This window comes from Jaculus jaculus, chromosome 14, assembly GCF_020740685.1.
Source record: "Jaculus jaculus isolate mJacJac1 chromosome 14, mJacJac1.mat.Y.cur, whole genome shotgun sequence".
NCBI lineage: Eukaryota > Metazoa > Chordata > Mammalia > Rodentia > Dipodidae > Jaculus > Jaculus jaculus.
In genome coordinates this window covers 80,873,074-80,894,419 of record NC_059115.1, presented here as the reverse complement: position 1 = coordinate 80,894,419, position 21,346 = coordinate 80,873,074, and the positions used below count along the sequence as shown (strand labels likewise).

General features: G+C 40.5%; 1 protein-coding gene across 11 annotated transcripts in view; it reads left to right on the top strand.

Moving 5' to 3' along the window:
• The first annotated feature begins 153 nt into the window (after positions 1-153).
• The window catches only part of Atg10 (autophagy related 10), a 276,423-nt gene continuing 255,230 nt past the window's right edge, over positions 154-21,346 (top strand). For all 11 annotated transcript variants that reach the window (XM_045134450.1, XM_045134443.1, XM_045134442.1 and 8 more), the window contains exons 1-2: positions 154-182; positions 15,052-15,171. In XM_045134450.1, coding sequence (XP_044990385.1) covers positions 15,064-15,171 — 108 coding nt within the window. In that variant the 5' untranslated portion in view covers positions 154-182; positions 15,052-15,063. The remainder of the gene's footprint in view (positions 183-15,051; positions 15,172-21,346) is intronic.

Below are 21,346 nucleotides of genomic sequence, written 5' to 3'. Positions count from 1 at the left end.
GGCCGGGGGCGGGGCCTGGCTGAGGGGTGCGCGCATGCGCGGCGGGCCGGGGGCGGGGCCGGGCTGAGGCGGGCGCGCAGGCGCGGCGGGCCGGGGGCGGGGCCTCGGGGTCCCTCGCCCCGCCCCCGCCCCGCCCCCGCCCTCCCCGGGGCCGGGCTCGCGACCCGGCGCGGAGCAGCGGGGTGAGTATCGTCCGCCTCCCGGGGCCGCCGCGCGCAGCCGCGAGCCCAGGCCCGGCGCGGGGCTCCCGGGCGGCCCCGCGGCGGATCTGCCCCTCCGTCGGGCCGCGGCCTCCCTGCGCCGCCGGCCGGGCCCACCGCGTGGGCGACGTGCAGACAAAGGCCGGGCGAGACCCCGAGTAGGCCTTCAGGTGGAAGCGCCCGGAGGATTAAGCAAACCCGACGCCCTCGTCCCCGGCCTCCGGGAAGGGGAGAGGGCATGTTGGCTAGGGCACAGGGAACTGGAAAGCACACGTCTAGAGCGTCGTGCCCGATGATGGACGCCTTGGGAGTGAGGCCAAGGGTGGCTTACCTGGCCTTTCAAAATCAAAATAAGTGTTGGCCTCCATAGTGATTAGGCTCCGCAGTTACATGTTTTTATTTTTGCAAATGAGTTGTGATTGTGAGGAAAACACCACGAAGAGATTTACCAAAAAAAAAAAAAAAAAAAAGGTTTTTAGAGTTTTTAAGACAGGGCCTGGAATCTCAGCAATCCTACCTTAGCCTTTGCAGTGCTGGGATTACAGGCGTGAGCTACCAGCCCAGCTGCAAGTCTATGGTTTTATTGTTTTGTAGGACATTCGCCGTGATGACATGTAACTAGCAAGTAACCTGGCCATCAAGCCCCCCCATGCGTATACATCATCCATCCATCCATCCATCCATACATACATATATATATATTATCCCCAAGTTTCAGCTTGCTTTCTGCTCAGATACCCCAATATATATATGGTGGGGTGTATGCATACTCCTACATGTTGGCGTCAGAGGTTGGTGTCACTCTCCAGACTTTGTTCTTTGTTTGGGAGCCTAGACCTCCGTGAGCCCCGTCTGAAGAGCCAGCACTGGGGTCACGCCGCTCAGGGCATTTTTATGTGGAACTGGGTATCCAAACTCAGGTTCTTGTGCTTGGGCACGAAGCATTGTACCCTTGGAGCCACCTCTCGGGCCTTCCCCCACCCTTCTTCCTCTTCTTCTGTAACTATTAACCCTGGCTGGCCTTGAGCGCTAGGCAATGCTCCTATATCAGTTTCCCAAGTGCTGGGATTACAAATGTGTGTCACGCTGCATTTTTGGTTTTGTGTTGTTTGAGTTGATAGAGAATCTCCACACGGTTGTCATGTGGGTCTGGCCTGTAGCATCTGGGCTCAAGTTAACCTCCTGCTTCAACCTCTCTTAAGTAGCTGAGGTTACAGTCACTAGATAGGCTCCATCATGTTTTCCTTCATTGTTCGTGCTCTTTTCTTGTAATGTTTTATCATTCACCTTGCTCTTCCCATTGATTGAATCTTTGCCAAAGGCTTTCTTTGAATCATAATTTGATAGGAGCCTACACAGGAGCAGTGAACGCTTACATTTGTCATTATTAGAATTAGAGAACATAGACCTTGTGTGGTCCTTCAGTTTATCTTAGGATCTCAAGTAGAATCTCTTCCCACTGCTTCCAAAGGGTTGCACAGAATGAAAACCTTAGTCAAAAAGTGAAACTTGAGTATTGAGATAATAAAACCCTGCGAAGCACAGAGGCATAACAATGTTGTACCTGGACATGGTCCATATCTGGAAACCCAGTGCTTGGTAGATGGGGGGAGGAAAATTTTGTTTGTTTTAAGCCAGTTTAGGCCTTATAGCCAGCCCTTGTCTCAATGAAACAAAGAAAAAAAAAAAACAACAAAAAATTTATACTTTAATTGAAGAATCTAGTGGAAATAGTTCTAAACATTATTTACTTGGCTGTAGTAGATTTTGTTACAATTAGAACAATTAAGTTAGGCATAATGTTTTGATACTATAGTTTTTTCATTTTTTTAAAAATATTTTATTTGAGAGAGAGAGAGAGAGAGAGAGGTGAGAACAGGGTCCCTAAGGCCTTGTGCCACTAACAAACTCCAGATGCATGCACTGCTTTGAGCTTTACATGGATGTTGGGGAATCAAACACAGGCTAGTGTCTTTGCACGTGAGTGCCCTTAACCACTGAGATATCTCCCCAGCACCCTGAATCTTTCTTTTTGAGACAGGGTCTTCAGCCCTGGCAGGCCTAGATTATGTAGCTGAGAATGACCTTGAGCATGTCTTCCTGCTTTTACTTCCCATGTTGTGGGATTATACAGCTGTACCACCACAACCAGTTTATGGAGTGCTGGGAAACAAACCTGGGGCTTCATATGTGGTAGGCAAGTACCCTAGCAACCAAGCTATATCCTCAGCTGCCATTTAATTTATATTTATCACTGTCCAGTTGCTTTGCCTGTCAATTACTAGCAATTACAAGTGTGTACTACCGTGCCTTGCCTTCTTTTTTGTTGTTGTTTTGTTTAGAAAGGTTCTTGCTGAGTGCATGTTGGTGTAGAGCTTATTGTTCCTCTTGCCCCAGACTGCAGAGTGCTTGGATTCCTGATGTACTACCATGGCCACACAAATTATATCTTGATAGCAATTCCTAATATTTAGTACATTCCCCCTTAGGACAAACAAGTAGGGTAAAATATAACTAAGTACTTTCAGACTAGGCTCCATGTGAATATTAATATCTTCAAAGCCTCATGTGTTTGGGATCTTCGGGGTTATGTTTGAATCATAATCAACAGCCGTAACAATGACAACAACAACAACAACAACAAAAAGAGCTGCAGAGATTGTGATGATATGTTGAAAGCATGTCTTTAGGGGCCAAGCAGGCTGGGTATATAACAATCAGAAAATAGGAAAATGGAAAGTTCTACCTGAAGGTGCCCTGCTTAAGGAGAAATTTCTGAAAATTACTGTGCCTGGTACCTGAGGCCTCCTGTTGGTATGTAGGATCTAAAAGGAGGCACTACAAGTAGGAATTTAGCTTTGAAATTAAGGTTATTTCATGATTGTCATGTACTATCTAAAGAAAGCTTCTTATGGTCCTTTTTGAGTTCACGATTTTAAATGGAATCTCCTTTGAGTTTTGAAGATATTTATAAACTACTTATTCCCTGCTCCCCCCACCCTGATTTTTCTGTAATCTTCAATCTATTCTCCAATTAGGCTCTTGCCTACTCTCACTGTCACCCACTTTCCTCGTTAATTTTTCTGTCCTGAGCTTTCCTTTCTATTTATAATTCTAGGATTCGTGGAGACCTTAATTCCTCTAGAGCACGTGTAACGCTAGACTGCTTGAGGTCGAACTGCCACCTCTAGTAGCATTGCTCTGGAAAAGTGACTTAATGTATTTCTCAATTTCTTCATCTGTGTAACAATAGTTTTTGATATGGAGTAAGGGCTTAATAATACTTTAAAAATTATTTTAATTCATACTAATTCTAGTTATTGTACTATTTATCACTGATTTTTTATTGTCTTTTATTACTTAGGCAAACGCTATGAATTATACACACACACACATACGTGTGTGTGTGTGTGTGTGTGTGTAGTATGTGTATCTACTCTGTATGGGACGTGCATAAAGGCCAGATCTCCTCTGTGGCTCTTACATCTTATTTCTTTGAGACAGGGTTTATCATAAAACCTGGAACTCATGACAGTTTTGGTTAGATTGGCTGACTAGTGAGTCCCACTGGTCCTCTGTCTGTCCGTCTCAGTGCTTGCTTGGGTTACAATATGCACTATCATGCCTTTTTACATGCTGCTAGCAATCAAACTTAAGTCCTCATGTTTTTGAGCAAGTGCTTTTACCCACTGAGCCATCTATCCCAGCCAGAGATTATATTTTTTATAAGTCTTAAATTTCATGATGAAACTGAGGGTTCAGTATATTTTTTCTTTCTATCTTATTGTCTACTTTTCTATTTTGCATTTTATTTCTGTTGCTTGTAATTTTGAATGTGTACCCTATTTTATTCCAAAAGTATTTGAGGCAGTTTATAAACTACATATGATAACATAACAAAGATAAATCAGAATTATCAACGTAAGAAGCTTGAGTAGAAAGAGGAGTTAGGGTTGGTCACACTGAAGCACATTCTAGGAAAAGTTGCACACATTTATTTATTTTTTTAGTACCATTGCTAAAGGTAGGCCACAGACTAAGTTCTGAGTTTCATGGTGGTCAAAGAAAAGAAGGAAACATGCCTTTCTTTGCAAAGCATAGCTTTCTGTGTTATTGGGAAGTCATTGTCTGAGGAGGGTCCTTTACTGTGGCTTCCCACCAAAGCAGACCAAAACTCATTTCAGTGGATACTATCATATCCTAGGAAAACAAAGCTTCAGGTTAACCACCAGCTGGCCTCTAAGGACTCTCCACTGGAATGATCTAAACAAGCCTGCTGCTTTACGTCAAACCTTCAAATAGTTCCTTTGCCTTCCTTGTTTAGAGTTCTTTCCAGAAAAGGCTTTGCCTTGTGCCTCTTTGGTGGAACCCCAAAGTGCTTGCATTCTGGAGTTGCCCAGTTTATGAATTCCTGTGTACTCAAAGAAACAATTTAAAATTTAAATGTACCTGCTTGAGCTGATGTCCTACCACAGTAGGATGTGTTTAAATTTTAGTTCTTCACAAATTTGATCCAAGTGCTCAAAATTATTTTTAGAGTCTTTCAGGATTTTCCCCAAACACATAGAAGTAATGCTAGGATATTATAGGTGTTGAATAAATGAATGAGAAGCTTGTGAAAATATGACGGCACTTTAATTCTGAAAAGAGTTTACAAAAAGAAAAATTTTAAAGGCATATCTCTTTCATTACAAAAATTTCCAGCCATTTCCTTTTTTTCCTTTTTGCAAAACATGATGACATTTGGTAGTATGTTTTAAAGAAACATTGCTCTACCATCTATACCAGACTGGCACTGATACTGATCGTGTGCTCATCTTTTCTGAGCCTTATTTGTTGGATTTTTTGGTTAAAGTCATACCCCGTTAGTTTCTTGTGCTGGGATAATTAGCATAGGCTGACTAGAGTTTATCCTACAACTCCCTCCATTCACAGGCAACAGGGAAATTTGAGCTGGTGGGTCAGTTCAATGTGCCATCAGTGGTGGATCAATTTCTCTTAAGTACTTCCAGTCTTATTTTATATGAAAATACAGTCTTGTAGAAGCAGTAATACTGGTACAGGAAAGAATAGATGTCATATAAATGAGTGGAAAAAGACCCAGCCATTGAGTGAGGTTTGAAAGCTGAGTTGAAGAAAGTTGTTAGAAAGTAGAGAGGGTGAGGGGAGCCTAGAGAGATGGCTCAGTGGTTAAGGTGCTTGCCTGCAAAGTCTAATACGGGGATCTGATTGTCTAGTACCTACGTAAGGCCAGATGTAGAAATTAGCACATGCATCTGGAGTTCATTTGCAGCTGCTGGGAACACTGGCATGCCCATTCTCTCTGTCTGTCTCTCTGCTTGCCAATAAATAAGTAAAAATATTTTTAAAACTGGACATGGTGTCACACACCTTTAATCCCAGCACCTGGGAGGCAGAGGTAGGAGGATCACTGTGAGTTTGAGGCCACCCTGAGACTCCATAGTGAATATCAGGTCAACTTGGGCTAGAGCGAGACCCTACCTTGAAAAACAAAACAAGACAAAAAAAAAAAAAAAAAAAAAGCAGAGAGAACTGGAGAGATGGCCCAGCAGCTAAAGGTTGCTTGCAATCCTGATGGCCCAGGTTCAATTCCCTGATACCCATGTAAAGCCAGATGCACAAAGTGGCACATGCATCTGGAGTTTGTTTGCAGTGGTAGTAGGCACTCATGTGCCCATACCCATTCTTTATCTCTGTCTCCCTCTTTTTTCTCTTAAATAAATAAGTAAAATATAGTTTTTAAAAAGTAGATAAATTCACTTATATTTGTTTGTAATTACAAGTTTTATTTAATGTTTATGCTTTTCTGTAAGTGCTGTAACTCCAAGTACAGGTCTCAAGTTCATTGGCATTGCAGATCTACTCTGCCCCTGCCTGTTTCTGGTTGGTTGGTTTGGGATAGCCTCTCCCTGTGTAGCCCAGGCTAGATTCCACCTCTTAGTGATCTTCTGCCTCAACCTCCCAAAGAAATGCTGAGATTAAAAGAGTGACACTATGCACAGCTCCTCTGAGTTGTGTGAAGATGGCTAAAGCTACCTTGGTTTTTTCCGTGTAAACTAGATTTTCTACTTGGATCTTTGTTGTTTTCTTTTTTAGCTTTTTTTTTTTTTTTTTTTTGCTTTTTCAAGGTAGGGTCTCATTCTAGCTCAGGCTGACCTAGAATTCACTATGTAGTCTCAGGGTGGCCTCAAACTCAACGCCATCCACCTACCTGTGCCTCACCATTGCTGAGATTAAAGGCGTGCACCACCACGCCCAGCTTTCTTTTATCTTTTTTTTAAATTTTTATTTATTTATTTATTTGAGAGCGACAGACACAGAGAGAAAGACAGATAGAGGGAGATGGGCGCGCCAGGGCTTCCAGCCTCTGCAAACGAACTCCAGACGCATGCGCCCCCTTGTGCATCTGGCTAACGTGGGACCTGGGGAACCAAGCCTCGAACCGGGGTCCTTAGGCTTCACAGGCAAGCGCTTAACTGCTAAGCCATCTCTCCAGCCCTTCTTTTATCTTTTAAGACAAGATATTCCTTTAGGCCATGTCTAGGCATCAATTTCTTTCTAACTGTGTTTCCAGAAATAATTTTCAATTGACAGGTAAACCTTTAAAATCTTTTATTTCTACAGCTCATGAACATTTTTGTTTTCAGATGTACATTTGTTTATGATTTTGGTTCATAAATGTTAGTTAGTCTCAGGTATGGTGTGTAATCCCAGTACTTGGGAAGTAGAGGCAGAAAGATCAGGAGTTTCAGGTCATCTATGGCTATTAAAGTGAGTTCAAGGCCAGTGTGGCCTACATGAAGCTCTGTCTCAAAACCAAACAAAATAAAGACAAAACAAAAAGTCATTTGTAGATTGTATCTGTGTTCTTTCTGTTAATTAACATAGTTTGTCTTCATTTTACTCCCTTTGTGTTTGGGAAGCACCTCACAAATCTGTACACCTCCTTGTTGCCTACAGTATAAAAGTACTTGTTAGTTATTTTTTAGATAAGGTCTCATGGAACCCTGCTCAGCCTGGTTCTTGCTGCTAGCCCAGTCTGGTTATCTGTCTTTCTACTGGGATTCTGTGTGCCGCCACACCTGGCTTCCAGGTTCATGTTTAGCCTTAACCATTTATCCTACCTTTTCTCTTCTTTTTAGATGTTTTTCTTTTTTTTCCTTTCCTTTTAGAATTAGGAACATGGAGTAGATAATTTCAAAGATTTCTCCTGATTCCTAGTGAAAGCCCATTTCAGATGTGAGCTTGCCCTCTTCTGTTCATGGATTTTTTTTTTTTTTCTTTTTCTTCTTCCTGTAAACAGGGTGTTGAAGGGTACCTTTGGCCTATCTTCCTCCTTCATCCCTCCAAGGGCTGCAATTACGGGTGTGTGCCACTATGCCTGGTTTTTCTCTCCCACTTTATAGAAGTGCACCTCTTTCTTTAAGAGTCTCCCGCGGTTGCCGTGTTGATACCGGGTTACTGTCTTCCTCACTGGCCCCGAGAGGGACTCGTGTGGGCTGGTGTTGATGGGTCAGTGGTCACGAACTCTTTCTCCACACCTAGAAGCTGTAGATTTTTCCTGTAAATATTAGATCAGCAGCAGGTAGGTAGAACGAAATTTATGAAGGATCCATATTTTTCTGAACTCAAGAGAAGCTTTCTTATTGTTAATCTTTATGTCCTATCTCTATAACATGGGGAAGTTTTTGAGTGATTTGAAACTTACAGTCACAGGGGCTTAGGGGAGATAATGTGGTGAGGCTGTGCCATCTTCAAGGCTGATCCTGTTTCCTCAGCTCCATATCATTTGATATCATAGTATCACGATGTCACATGGCTTCACTTTTCTCCTCTGGCCATGCACATTATATTATTAGGAGAGAACCATTCTGAAAGAGAATTACCTATGGGGGTTGAAAACCAGTAGATGACAGGCAGCTAAATACAGAAAGGAGAGTCCTTTTTAGCCTCTTCCTAATGGGATTTTGTGCCGCAGAGGTTAGAGCGAATATCAACTCCAAAAGTGATTCTTCATCTGAAGGACAGTGTTGCCTCCTGTTTAAACCATGATTTAGGAGATGTGTATGAGAAGGCAAGGAGGGGGAATTGTGAACTGCTAGTCAGCTACTGCCAAGACTGGACTGCACTTCTCTCTTGATGGCTCTTTGGGTTTATTTACTGGACTGTCCAGGGCTGTGCATGCTGTGCCATAGCAGCTTCTACCTCCCTTGAAAGCTGGGTCTTTGACCACCAGGCCTATCGAAATGATCTATTGTGGCCTAATTTTTCTAGCATGATTGCTTCCCAAACATTTCTCTGGTAATAATTGAAACAATTTGTTTTGGGGCCTATAGAATTAGGCAGTCTTGTTGGTTATGACCTTAAATTTATACTGGGGTACTTGCTGTTTAAAATTTGAGGATCTCTGCCAAAGGACCCTGCTTGGTAAGTGATTAACCAATGTAAATAAGTTCAAACCAGAATTGCCCAGTTTTCCTAGGTCACATTTCTCCCTGCCTTCCCCTTCTTTTCCCTTCTACCCTCCCTCCCAAGATCTTGCTGTGTTGTTCATGCTGGTCTTCAGCACATAGTTGAATCTTTCCTCCTGCCTCAGTCTTCAAAGTGGCTAGGACTATACCTACAAGCTTATGACACCATACCTGGCTTGATACTGTGTTTTTAGAGGAAATAATCTTAGCTCTTTTCTCCTTCCCCTCTTCCTCCTTTTCTCTTTTCCTCCCTCCCTTCTTCCTTTTTTTTTAAAGGCAAACTCTTATGCTAGCCCAGACTGACCTTGAACTCACTATGTAGTCCATGTTGTCCACAAAGTAACAGCAGTCTTCCTACTTCAGCCCTGTGAAGCCTGGATTACAGGTGTGAGCCAGTACAGCCAACTCAGTAATCCATGTCTACAGACACAGTGATACGGAATTATTTTTTTAAAAGTGAAATTTTCAGTTAGCATACAAAGTGGTAGATACCATAGCATCATGAGACATATATGTCATTATACCTTGTTCTTATTCACCTCCCTATCCCACTCTCCTTCCCCATGGTCTTGTCTCCTCTCTTGCTTGTTCCTTTCCTCCCCAAAAGAGTTGTTTCTTCTACTTCAATGTCATATGAATTCCGTTACCTTCATTCCTCTTTGCTATTGAGATCTCTTCCTCCCCTGTCATAGTATTAGTAATGTGGTGAAAATAACAAAAACAAAACAAAACACTTTTTTTTTTTTTTTGAGACAGGGACTCATATACCTTTGATTGGCCTCAAACTTGTGTAGCTGAGGGTAACCTTGAGGTTCTGATTCTCCTGCCTCCACCTCCCAGAACTGCAAGTATAAATGTGTACCTCCACACCCATTTTATACCTTGCTGGGAATTGACCTAAGGATTTATGCATGCTAGGCAAGAAGACTGTACCCACTGAGCCACATCGATAGCCTTAGTAATGTGGAATGTGAATAGTTTTGTTCTCTGAGTCCGTGTTTCACTGTAGCGTAGACTGACCTGGAACTCTCCTGTAGTCTAGACTCGCCTGGAACTCACTCATGGCCTTTCTTCTACTTCAGCCTCCCAAGTGCTGGGATTATGGGGGAGAGCCACCATGCCACATGGTTGTAATGTGGGATTCTTGCTGGGAGGTGTAAGCGTAGAGGCAGTTGCCTAATTTCATTAGTAAAAATAAGTCTTTAATATTTAAATGTATACATAGTATGCTCTAAGACATTTATATAGATTTTATTTTTTATTTTTTGGTTTACTTTTATTGATTTATTTGAGAGTGACAGGCAGAGAGAAAAAGAGGCAGATAGATAGAGAGAGAATGGGCACTCCAGGGCCTCCAGCCACTGCAGATGAACTCCAGATGCAAGGGTCACCTTGTGTATCTGGCTTACGTGGGTCCTGGGGAATCGAGCCTTGAATTGGAGTCCCTAGGACTCATAGGCAAGCACTTAACCACTAAGCCATCTCTTCAGCCCCCAGATATTTATATATTTTTTGTTTGTTTGTTTATTTATTTATTTGATAGTGACAGAGAGAGAAAGAGGCAGACAGGGAGAGAAGAGAGAGAATGGGCGCGCCAGGGCTTCCAGCCACTGCAAACGAACTCCAGACGCGTGCGCCCCCTTGTGCATCTGGCTAACGTGGGACCTGGGGAACTGAGCCTCGAACCAGGGTCCTTAGGCTTCACAGGCAAGCACTTAACCGCTAAGCCATCTCTCCAGCCCGATATTTATATTTTTGTAAGTGATTTTAAATTTTGGGAAATATAGTTGTGTTTCTACTTCCGTCTCTTCCTCCCTCCTTTCCTGTGTCCTCCCTTATGGTCTGTTATGAGGATTTGAGTTGAGATGAATATAGTTTTAGTATAGTATGCTTTTCAACTTTGTAATCAAGCTGTGTTTGTATTATTGTATGTAACATCCCTCAGCAATGCTCAATCCTTGGATAATTTAAAAAGTATTAATTAGCGTTTTGATGTTCAGTTATCTTGTTAGTAGCACAGTGCTGTTAATTAGATAAACTATGACTATTGAATGAAATTTTATGTTTCAACTAACATTTTTAATGGCTCAGTAAATCTCAAGTAACTGGAGGGTTAAGAGGATGGAGGGTTTTTACTTGTTTCATTTTGTTATTAAGAGTTGGCTTTGAATTTTAAAAATTCCTAAATTTGTTCTCTGAATTAAATTCTGTTTTCTTTAATTGGTTACTTCAGCACGTATTAGGATCACACTGTTGGAAAAGCCATTTTTGTGCCAGCTCCATTTTAGTCTTTCATTCCTGTTCTAGTTCTGCTTCCTTTGTCCAGGTGATGAAATGGGTTCTTTGCCACCTATGTAATGTGCTGAAACAGGACCAATACACGTTTGGTCCAGAGTATTCTCCTGTCTAAGTTTGACTTATTTCAACACATTTGCTGGATGCTTTCACTTGCATGTTCCATGGACTTTTCAAATTCACACACATACTACCATACACACTGTCACATACATACTATCATACATACACAATCACACATATACACTATCACATATACACATTATATCACTCTGTCTCTGTCTCTGTCTCTGTCTCTGTCTCTGTCTCTCTCTCTCTCTCTCTCTCTCTCTCACACACACACACACACACACACACACTGTACTAGAAAACTTAAATTGAACTTAAAACTTGTATAAGTACATTCATTTATGAAAATTGAAATGCATAACCAAGGCTTTTATTTTCTCTGAGTATATGTACTTTGGTGAAATTCACTGTTCATTGTTTTGATTTTTATTTATTTATTTATTTATTTGAGAGTGACAGACATAGAGAGAAAGACAGATAGAGGGAGAGAGAAAGAATGGGCGCGCCAGGGCTTCCAGCCTCTGCAAACGAACTCCAGACGCGTGCGCCCCCTTGTGCATCTGGCTAACGTGGGACCTGGGGAACCGAGCCTCGAACCGGGGTCCTTAGGCTTCACAGGCAAGCGCTTAACCGCTAAGCCATCTCTCCAGCCCTGTTTTGATTTTTTTTTTTAAGACAGGATGTCATGTAGCTCAGGGTGACTTTGACCTCTGTATGTAGCTCAGAATGATCTTGAACTCCTGTTACACCTGTCTCTACCTCCAGATTGCTGGGATTACAGGTGTGCATGATCACCATACCACCACCACACTTAGCATTATCTAAATAGTATAGCGCATTATCTACATCTCTAGTTTTGTTTAAAAGAAAGTTACCAATCCGCTTGCACAGCAGGTCTAATACAGAATCCTGGCTTTGTACTTTTTCCACACTCTACCAAGCTTTCTAGCTGCATTGTCCTGACTAGTTCCCTAGTGGTTTGTTTCTCATATAAAAGATCACCTCCATCTGGCCTTTTCTTCTGATATTTTATTGATTTGTTTAGTGTTTAATTAAAAACTATATATTTTGATACAAGAATATGGTTTGTGAGCATACACTCACTTGATGGGGTGGAGGTGTGTTATGGTCAGCATGTTGCAGACATCAGGTTTGTAGAGAGCCTAGACTCACCTGGCGAGTTGCTGAATGGAGGCTGGATAAGAGTTTCCACTGAAATTATTTCTGTTGTTTGTCTCCCTTTGTTAGAATATTTTTTCATATTTAACCTTTATGTATGTGCAGTGACTGATATTTAGTAGATATTCAATATGTATTTTATGTATGAACGCATTCCAATAGGTTATACCAAATTTTAATAATGTCTGTGGTGGTTTGGCAATCAGCTGGTATAGACAAGTCATTGGTTCTGAGGCCAGAGAGTAGTTTGAACCCCTTTTCATTTGTATTCTTGAACAAATTCCTGACTCTTTTTCATCTGAGGAGCATCAGCCATTGGGTTGTGAAAGGATTACATGAGGATGTGAACTATATAGCCTAGTGACTGGCATAATAAGTGAGTCTTATGTTTACAATGAATGAGGATGTGAGTAGTCATGGGATCTAACCTCATGGAGAGGACTGAACCACAGGACCTGTGTATTTCTTTATGGCTCCAAAATCCTCTTTCTATAAACAGTGTTTTATGTTTTAGACAGCTTTCTATAAAAATATGTTAGTGTGCCTTGATGTGTCACATTTGTAAGTTTGATAAAGAAGGTAGTTAATTAGGTGATCATAACCTTATACTTTGACAAACAATTTCAAGCTCTGCAACACCATTTGCTAGAGAACTGACCTTCTAATAAAGTGTGAAGGATAGCTTACCTCCACGAATCACTGTAACACTGTCAATCTAAGAGCTAAGGTTGAAGGCAGAGAAGGAAGTTCTGAGGAGCCTGTTTGGAAGTCTTTTCTTAGAAGTATGATACAAAATAAGCCATTTAAATTAAAGGTATGGACAAACTAAACTTTTTACTAAGTGTAGGTCCTTCTAAAATATACTCTAACAGGAACTGTACTATATTAACTATGTTTTTATGCCAGTACCATGCTGTTTTTGTTACTATGGCTTTGTAATCTAGCTTTAACTCAGGTATGGTGATACCTCCAAAGGTCTTTCTTTTGCTGAGGACATGTTTGGATAGCAAAAGCCTGCTGCAATTACATATGAATTTTGAGATAGTTGTTTCTGTCTTTGTGAAGAATGATGGTAGAATTTCTTTCTTTTGAGGTAGGGTCTTGCTCTTGCCCAGGCTCACATGGAATTCACTATATTCTCTCAAAGTGGCCTTGAACTCATGGTGATCCTCCTACCTCTGCCTCTGAGTACTGGGATTAAAGATGTGTGCCACCATGCCCAGCTGATGGTGGAATTTTTATTGGTATTGCATTAAATTTGTATATTGCTTTTGGTAGAATTTCTGTTTTCACTAATTCTACCTATCCAAGAGCATGGGAGGTTTTTCCATCTTCTCAAGTCTTCCTCAATTTCTTTCTTGAGTGTTGTTATGTTTTCATTATAGAGTTCTTTCACATTCTTGGTTAGTGTTATTCAAGGTTTTTGATTTTTTTTTTTATGGCTACTGAAAATGGAACTGTCTTACTGATTTCTTTCATTGTATAGTTATTCTTTGCATATGGAAAGGCTACTGACTTTTGTGTGTTGACTTTCTATCCTGACACTTTACTGAAGGAATTGATCACCTTTAGAAGTTTTGAGAAGGAAACTTTTGGGTCATTTATGTACAGAATCATGTCATCTGCAAATAGGGCTAACTTGACTTCTTCCTTTCCATTTTATATTCCTTTTATTTCTTTCTTTTGTCTTACTGCATGGGTTAGTACTTCTAGTACTATGTTGAAGAGCAGTGGTGAGAGTGGGCACCCTGTTTTCTTCCTGATATTAATGGGAATTCCTTGGGTCTCTCCTCATTAAGCATTATTTGGTCTTTAGGTGCTTTATATATAGCTTTTATTGTGTTGAAATATAAACTGTGCATGCCCATTCTCTCCACTGTTTTGGTCATGAAGTGATATATTTTGTCAAAGGTCTTCTCAGCATCTATCAACATAATCATGTGGCTTTTGTGATTGCTTACTTATGTGATGTATTATTTTGACTAGTTTCTGTATGTTGAAGCATCTCTGCATCCCTGGGATGAATCCTGCTTGATCAAGATGGATAATGCTTTTGATGTGTTGTTGAATGCAGTTTGTGAGGATTTTGTTCAGGAGTTTTGCATCTAAGGCAATCAGGAAAATAAGCCTATAGTTTTCTTTTCTTGTTGGATCTCTGTTTGGTTTTGGTATTTGGGTGATGCTAGCTTCATAAAAGTAGTTGGGGAGTATTTTTTGTTTTCCGATTATGTGAAACAGTTTGAGAAACATTGGTTTCAGTTCTTCAAAGAAGGTTTGATAGAATCTGGCTGAGAAGCCATCTGGTTCCCCCACACACCCATAGGGACCAGGCTGCCCCAAGCCAGCAGCAGGGCTGCTGGGACCAGGGAACTCGGAGGTGGGGAAGGGATGGGGGCTCTGGCCTCCAGAGCAGTGGAGCTGGCAGCTGGGACCCAGGGGCAGTTCAGTCAGGAAGGCGGAGCAAGCCTGCTTCAGCATCATGCCTGCAGGGTCCAGGTGCCTTCCAGAGCAGGGCATCTCTGTGATCTTTATTTTTTTTTAAGAGACAGCAAGAGTGAGTGAGAGAGAAGGAGAGAGATAATTGATGCTCCAGGGCCTCAGCAACTGAAATCTCATGCTAGATGCTGTGCCGCCTAGTGGGCATGTGCGACATTGCGTTTACCTCACCTTTGTGCATCTTGCTAACATGGGATCTGGAGAGTTGAACATGGGTCCTTAGGCTTTGCAGGCAAGCACATTAACCACCAAGCTATCTCTCCAGCCTGGGATCTTAATGTTCATTCTAATACTGAGTTGTTTTATTTTTTAAATTGCAGTTGTCATTTAAAATGGAAGAAGCTGAGTTCTTTGGGGAAAAATCATTCCAACATTGTTGTAAGGAATTTATTAAACATTCCCAGCAGATAGGTGATGGCTGGGAATGGAAAACATCAAAGGTAAGAACAGAAAAAAATGTTATTATTTTTATTTGTGGAGACAGGGTCTTACTATGGTAGCCTACTAGGCCTGGTAATCTCTGTGTATCCGAGTGTGGCCATGTGGCAGTCTTCCTTCTCCTCCAACCTTCTGCGTGATGGAATCACAGGCAGGAGCCAGCACACCTGTCTGAGAACAGAATTTTATTTCCTATTCCAGTGGAGAGTTGTTTATTTATTTTTTCCATATAAAACCACTAATTGAAACTTAAGCTATAAAAGCTGGGTTGATTTAATAAACAGTTTAAATTGAAGAATGTTTTAGAGCAGGTGTGCATTTTATTATTTCAACTATTAATACTCATTATTATTTGGCTAATCACATTTTATCTAGAAAAGTTCTAGGTGAACTGCTTGAATCTGATAGATAAGAATACTTAGATATTAATTATCTGGATGTAAACAGATGCTTCTCTGTTGTGCTATATATATTTTTTTTGAAAGAGAGATGGTCTCATATATTACCAGTCTAACCTTGAATTTGCTGGCTAGCTGAGGATGACCTTGATACTGATCTTCCTACCCTACCTCCCAAATACTAGGATCATACATATGTATACGGCACTGTGCCTGGCTGCACTAGAAATTTTCTTAGGAAACTGTTTTTATCCAGAGAGTTAAAAAGATAATCCTGAAACCAAATCATAATCAAACAATCAGAAGTTCTGAAATATTAAGGACTGTGGTATTTGGAAATTTCTTAATAATGCAAAAAAACCCTCAGTGTTTCTTTCTTTTGCTTCTGTTTAGAACTAATGTAAAGGCCTATATGTTCTTTTATTTACTTACATAAAATGACTCAGATTATCTGCCAAAAGATTTAAGAGTTACTTGAAACCTCTTGAGAGAATTAGCAGGTTTTCTCTACTTGACATTTTACTTGATTCCTGAAAGGCGAGGGTCCTGCTTCGTTGCAGGTTGGTTCTGTTTCCTGTGTGCAACTGGGAGGCGTGACGTGTGGGACTCAGAAGCACGCAGGGAGAAGCGGGTCTTGGTTGGATCAGAGTGTCCCTGAAGCGGTCATTGGGGTCATATGACAGGTGGTGCTCTCTGTCTCTTTTATTCCCTTCTTTCTTTGTAGGTTTTTGTTGTTTTGAGATATAATCTTGTTCTGTAATCCTGCCCACCTTTGGACTCAGTTTGTAGCCCAGCCTGACTCCCGGCATTCTTCCTACGTCTTCCTCCTAAGTGTTGAGATTATGGACTTGAGCCATCATTCCCACCAACGAGTAGATGCTGCTTAAGCTCCTAGGGATGCTCCCTGTTTCCCTGCCTAGGATAGTATACCTTTATTACTAGGTATTTTATAGTTTTGTTTACCATTATGTTTCAATTTTCATTCATCCATGTCTCCTATGAGTTATAGTAAAGAATTATTTTTGTAAGTTTCTTGCATTTTTCCTAATACTTTTCCATTTCTGGTCATTTCTCTTGAATCTTTTAATTGAGTGAGGTTATTTGCAAATGAAAATGTTTTGTTATTGTTGCCTTCTTGTGATATTTCTCTATTACATTATGGTTTATTAAAAACCATGCTAAGTAATTAACAGATGTTTATCTTTAGATTGACTTTAATATTGATGCTTCTGGCATTGATTATAAATTTCACTCTCTGCTAGGGTTTGAACCCAAGACCTCACAGATGGTAAACACATCCTGCACTGCAGGCGTGCCCCACAGCACAAGTATAGGTTTCTGGCCTCTTCTGATTTATAATCATGTGTATGCTGATTCTTTGGGAACTTTACTTTTCACTAGTTTTGTTTTAGGGACAGGGCCTTGTGTAGCCTAAGCTAGCTGTGAGCTCACTATGTAGCTCAGGCTGGCTCTGAAATCTTGATTCTCTTGTCTTTACTTACCAAGTGCTGAGGTCACAGGCACGTGTTACCATGCTTGGCATCTTTTTCTTTCAAAATTTTCTTTTATGTTAAGCCAAAGGGAGGATGATAAAAATTCTTGTGAACATTTCAGTGACGTGGGGCTCTGTGTGGTTGTATGGGGTAAGATGGCGCTGGGATTCAGAAGGCTGTGAGGAGAGAAACATATTCACTAAGGGACTAGCGAGATGTTTAGCTGGAAAAGTGAGTGCTGTGCAAACATGAGGACCTGAGTTTGTATTCCCAGTACTACCGTTTACACATGCACCTCGCCCAGGGACTGGGTTCCTGGGGCTTGCTAGCTCACTAATGTAGCCGAGTAAGTGAGTTCTACACTCAGAGGTCTTGTCTCAAAAAATAGTGTGGAGAGCAACTGAGGAAGACTCTGGTCATCAGCCTATAGCCTCTACGTGCAAGAACATATATGTTTACACACATACCACACACACACTCACACACATATACACACACACAGAGATTTTTCTTTGAAACAGTAAACTGATACTAGAAGAACCAATTTCTGTCTGAAACAGTTCGTCCCTGGCTGCTGAGTCAGGAAATGCTCCAATCTTTTGGAGTGAGAGTTCCTCTTCTAATTAAGGGTCTTTTTTGTTTGTTTGTTTGTTTCAAGTAGTGGTAAGACTTTGACAAACTCTCATCTTCTACATAACTTTTTTCTTTGTCTTCAGTTGGAAGTCTATTTTATTACAGAATAACACAGAAACTCCATAACAGTGTATTCAGAGTTCTACATTGTTTCTTCTGCTACTTTTCCAACTTCACTGTCTACTCTAAAACTCATTTCCTTTTATCATTTCTTCAAGTCCCCAGGAATGGAGAAATGGCTCTTTTGAAAACCATGTTTTTAATCAGTGTTAGAAAACAAAATCTCACCAAGGATTCATAAGTCTCCATGAATTTTTGAAAGTTAGAAGGCAGATAATATTGGATTGGAAATAAAAGTTAGATTCCAAAGCAAGGGTTAGAGAGAGATGTGTGTAAGAGGAGAATTGGTGAGCAGAAGGAAGTGCTTCAAGTTTAGATATTGTAACTTAGGTTCAATTATAAATTCCATTCTCTTTGATTGTATAAGTTGTTATGAAGTAAAAATAATAAGCTAGCACACTTTAAAGTCCATTTTCTACCTAATTTTGGATAATCACTTTTAACATTGATTATCTTCTTTTCATAGTATTGTTTAATGCTCCCTCTTATTTTAGCCTTTGTGTTTTGCAGACTTGGTGCTTTTGTTATATTGGGAAAATGGCAGGAACAAATGTGTGAGCCATTAATGCTGTCCTCACGGATACCCTAACAATGCATGGCCAATGATGTTCTTTACAGCAGATCATAATATATGTCTACAGACATCTTCACTCAAAGATATAAGACCATTATTTTAGTTCATGAACCCTGATATCACATAAAGAAGTGTCCAGCAGTCTCTGGACAGAGATGCCAACAATCTCAGTTTGGCTTTTGTGCCCTCTGTGTTAGATATATATCTGAAAATTGAATATTACAGCTGGCTGAACATGTAACACAGGGCCTGTCATTTGCCAGCATGCACAAGACACAGTTTGATCCCAGCACCACAGAAACAAAAGCAAAACTGACAAAAAGCCTGCTCCAACTTGCCCTCTGGAATATTTCATTTGTTTTAGCTTTTGACTTAGTTCAGCATCTCATTTCAATAATTATACTTTTCATAGACTATTGATAAAATAATTTTCTATAAGTTTTTCAACTTCTTTCTCTCATTTGTTTTATGGAAAAAAGTAAACATTCAGATGCTGAAAACAAATTATCATTTTCTTGAGTTAGATTTTAAAATACTAGATAATTTTTTTTGAGATAGGTTCTTATATTGCCCAGGCTAGTCTTAAACTTATTATGTAGCCAAGGGTGGGCTTGAGCTACTGATCCTCTTGCCTCAGCTTCCCAAGTGCTGTGATTATAGGTGTGAGCTACCATGCTCAATTTTTCTTTTCTTTCCCTTTTTTGAGGGATTAAGGCTTTATTTCAGTTTATAGTACAGGTTATGGTTCACCATGGTAAAGAAGGCGTGATGGTGGGAGCTTAAGGCATCTGGCCACATTTAGCACAGCAAGGAAGCAGAGCAGAATGAGGAATGCTCTTTCTCTTTCTTTCTTTGAGACAGGGTCTCATGTCACCCAGACTAGGCTTGAACTGCCTGTATAGTTGAGGATGTCCTTGAACTCCTGATCATCTTGTCTCCTCCTCCCAAGTGCTAAGATTATAGGCATGTGCCATCATTGTATATTATTCTTAAAGAATTGAAAAGCTGACACCTGGTACCAATCCCTTGTCTCTTAGTTAAACCTACTTGATTATATTTTGAACATCAGAAATATTTTGATTATTTCTATTACAACTTAGGAACTGGTAATGAAAGTAGGAACTTAGGAACTGGTTACTGCTAGGATTGTTTCCCAATTTATAGAAATTAAAATATTAGCAAGGCGTGGTGGTTTGTGCCTGTTAGCCTAGCACTTGGCAGGCTGAGGCAAGAAGATTATTCTAAGTTCAAGATCAGCCTGGGCTACTTAGTGAGCTCCAGGATAATCTTGTTTAAATAGTGGGACCCAGTTTCAAAACAACCACAGGAACCTCAAAACCAAAGATAAATAAATTAATAATTTAAGTTTAATATAGTCTGAGTATAAATTTATATATATTTTATGATTCCTTTCTTCCAGGAATCTTTTTCTCTGGTTAATATATATTGCTTTTCTTGAAATTCTGTATTATTTTGCTCAGTATATTAAATTCATATTTTAAAATAGATTAAACAATATTTTCATATTTTATCTTTCAATATGTTCTTAGTACAAAGCCCTCCATGGTTGCTCCCATTGCTTTTGCTGCCTTGCAGAATTCCATACTTTATTTATTTGCCCAGCTATCTTTAGTTTTAATATCTAATTGTGAAAGATCCCAGCCTGCAGAACTGAAGAGAACAGTGTATTAAGGTCTCATGTACCTGCCACCTGGTCCCTGAAGTTGCCAGCGCCCCTCCAGAAGCATGGTGTTTGGAGCTGGGTGCCATCTGTGGCGTAGTGTGCGCTCCCGCAACTCAGTCAGCTTGGCTTTACTTACTTTCCCTGACATGTCATCAGACTGTAGGTTTCCTGTGAACTCTGCAAGTCATCACAGGTGAGTTTCCTTTCTCTGGTGCTTGCTGGCACTGGTGGCGGGGGAGGGGAGGCTGTGGATGGTGGCTGGAGTTCTCCCGCTGGTCCTCATGATCCTCTTCCCCACAAGCCACTCCGCTGGTCCCTGCTGTCCTCCCTTGACTTTTGCGAGGAGGCTGGTGTGAGTGGAGAATCCCCTCACCTGCCTTTCTTGCGGCTCAGGCTGAGCTGCTGGAGCTGCTTCTGCCTGCTTCTGTGGTCTCTGGATGCTCTGGCTCTCTCCTACTTCTCTGCTATGGTTGATAATTTCTTGTACACCTTTACTTTTTAGTAAAGGAGTGTATTTTGCTGTTTTTTTTTTCTCCCCTAGGATGCTTTGGCATCGTTCCTACACCATCATCTTAACCAGAACGCTCTCCAAATCATCATATATTAAATGAAAAATACTTACAGAAAAATTTCACAAACAAGAAATAGTATTTTGATATACAATGTTGTTTACTTGTTCTTTGAGACAGTGTCTCACTATGTAGCCCAGGCTGGCCTTGAACTGCTTTAGCCTCCTGAGTGCTGGGATTACAAATACAGGCCACCATGCTTGGCTGTATTTACTTATATTTAAAATTGTAGTAAGATACATATAACATAAAATTTGCCATCTTAACCATTTTAAGTGTGCAGTTCAATAGTGGTTAGTTGTGTAACTGAGCTTCAAAGTTCCCTCTTGGTCACTAACCACAGGGACATTAGAAAGGTTTCCCTGTGAATTTTACTATTCTTGCCACAATGGAGTCATATAGTATTTATCTTTTAATGAATGGCTTCTTTCATTTTATACAATGTCCTCAAGGTGAACCTAATATGTTTACACATTTTGATTTAGGATTTTATGAAGTAGAGAGCCAGAGAGAAAATTTGGAGTGAATTTCTGTTAAACAATGGCATCTTTAATACATAACTTTGTTCATATATGAGATGAAATATTTTTGTTTTTGAAGACCATGTTCTTAAAAAGAATTAAAAATATTTTCCATGAATATCTCACATTTGCTGAAATATATAAACTCAAAAGGGTATTTCTATCATAAATATAATCAAATTAGA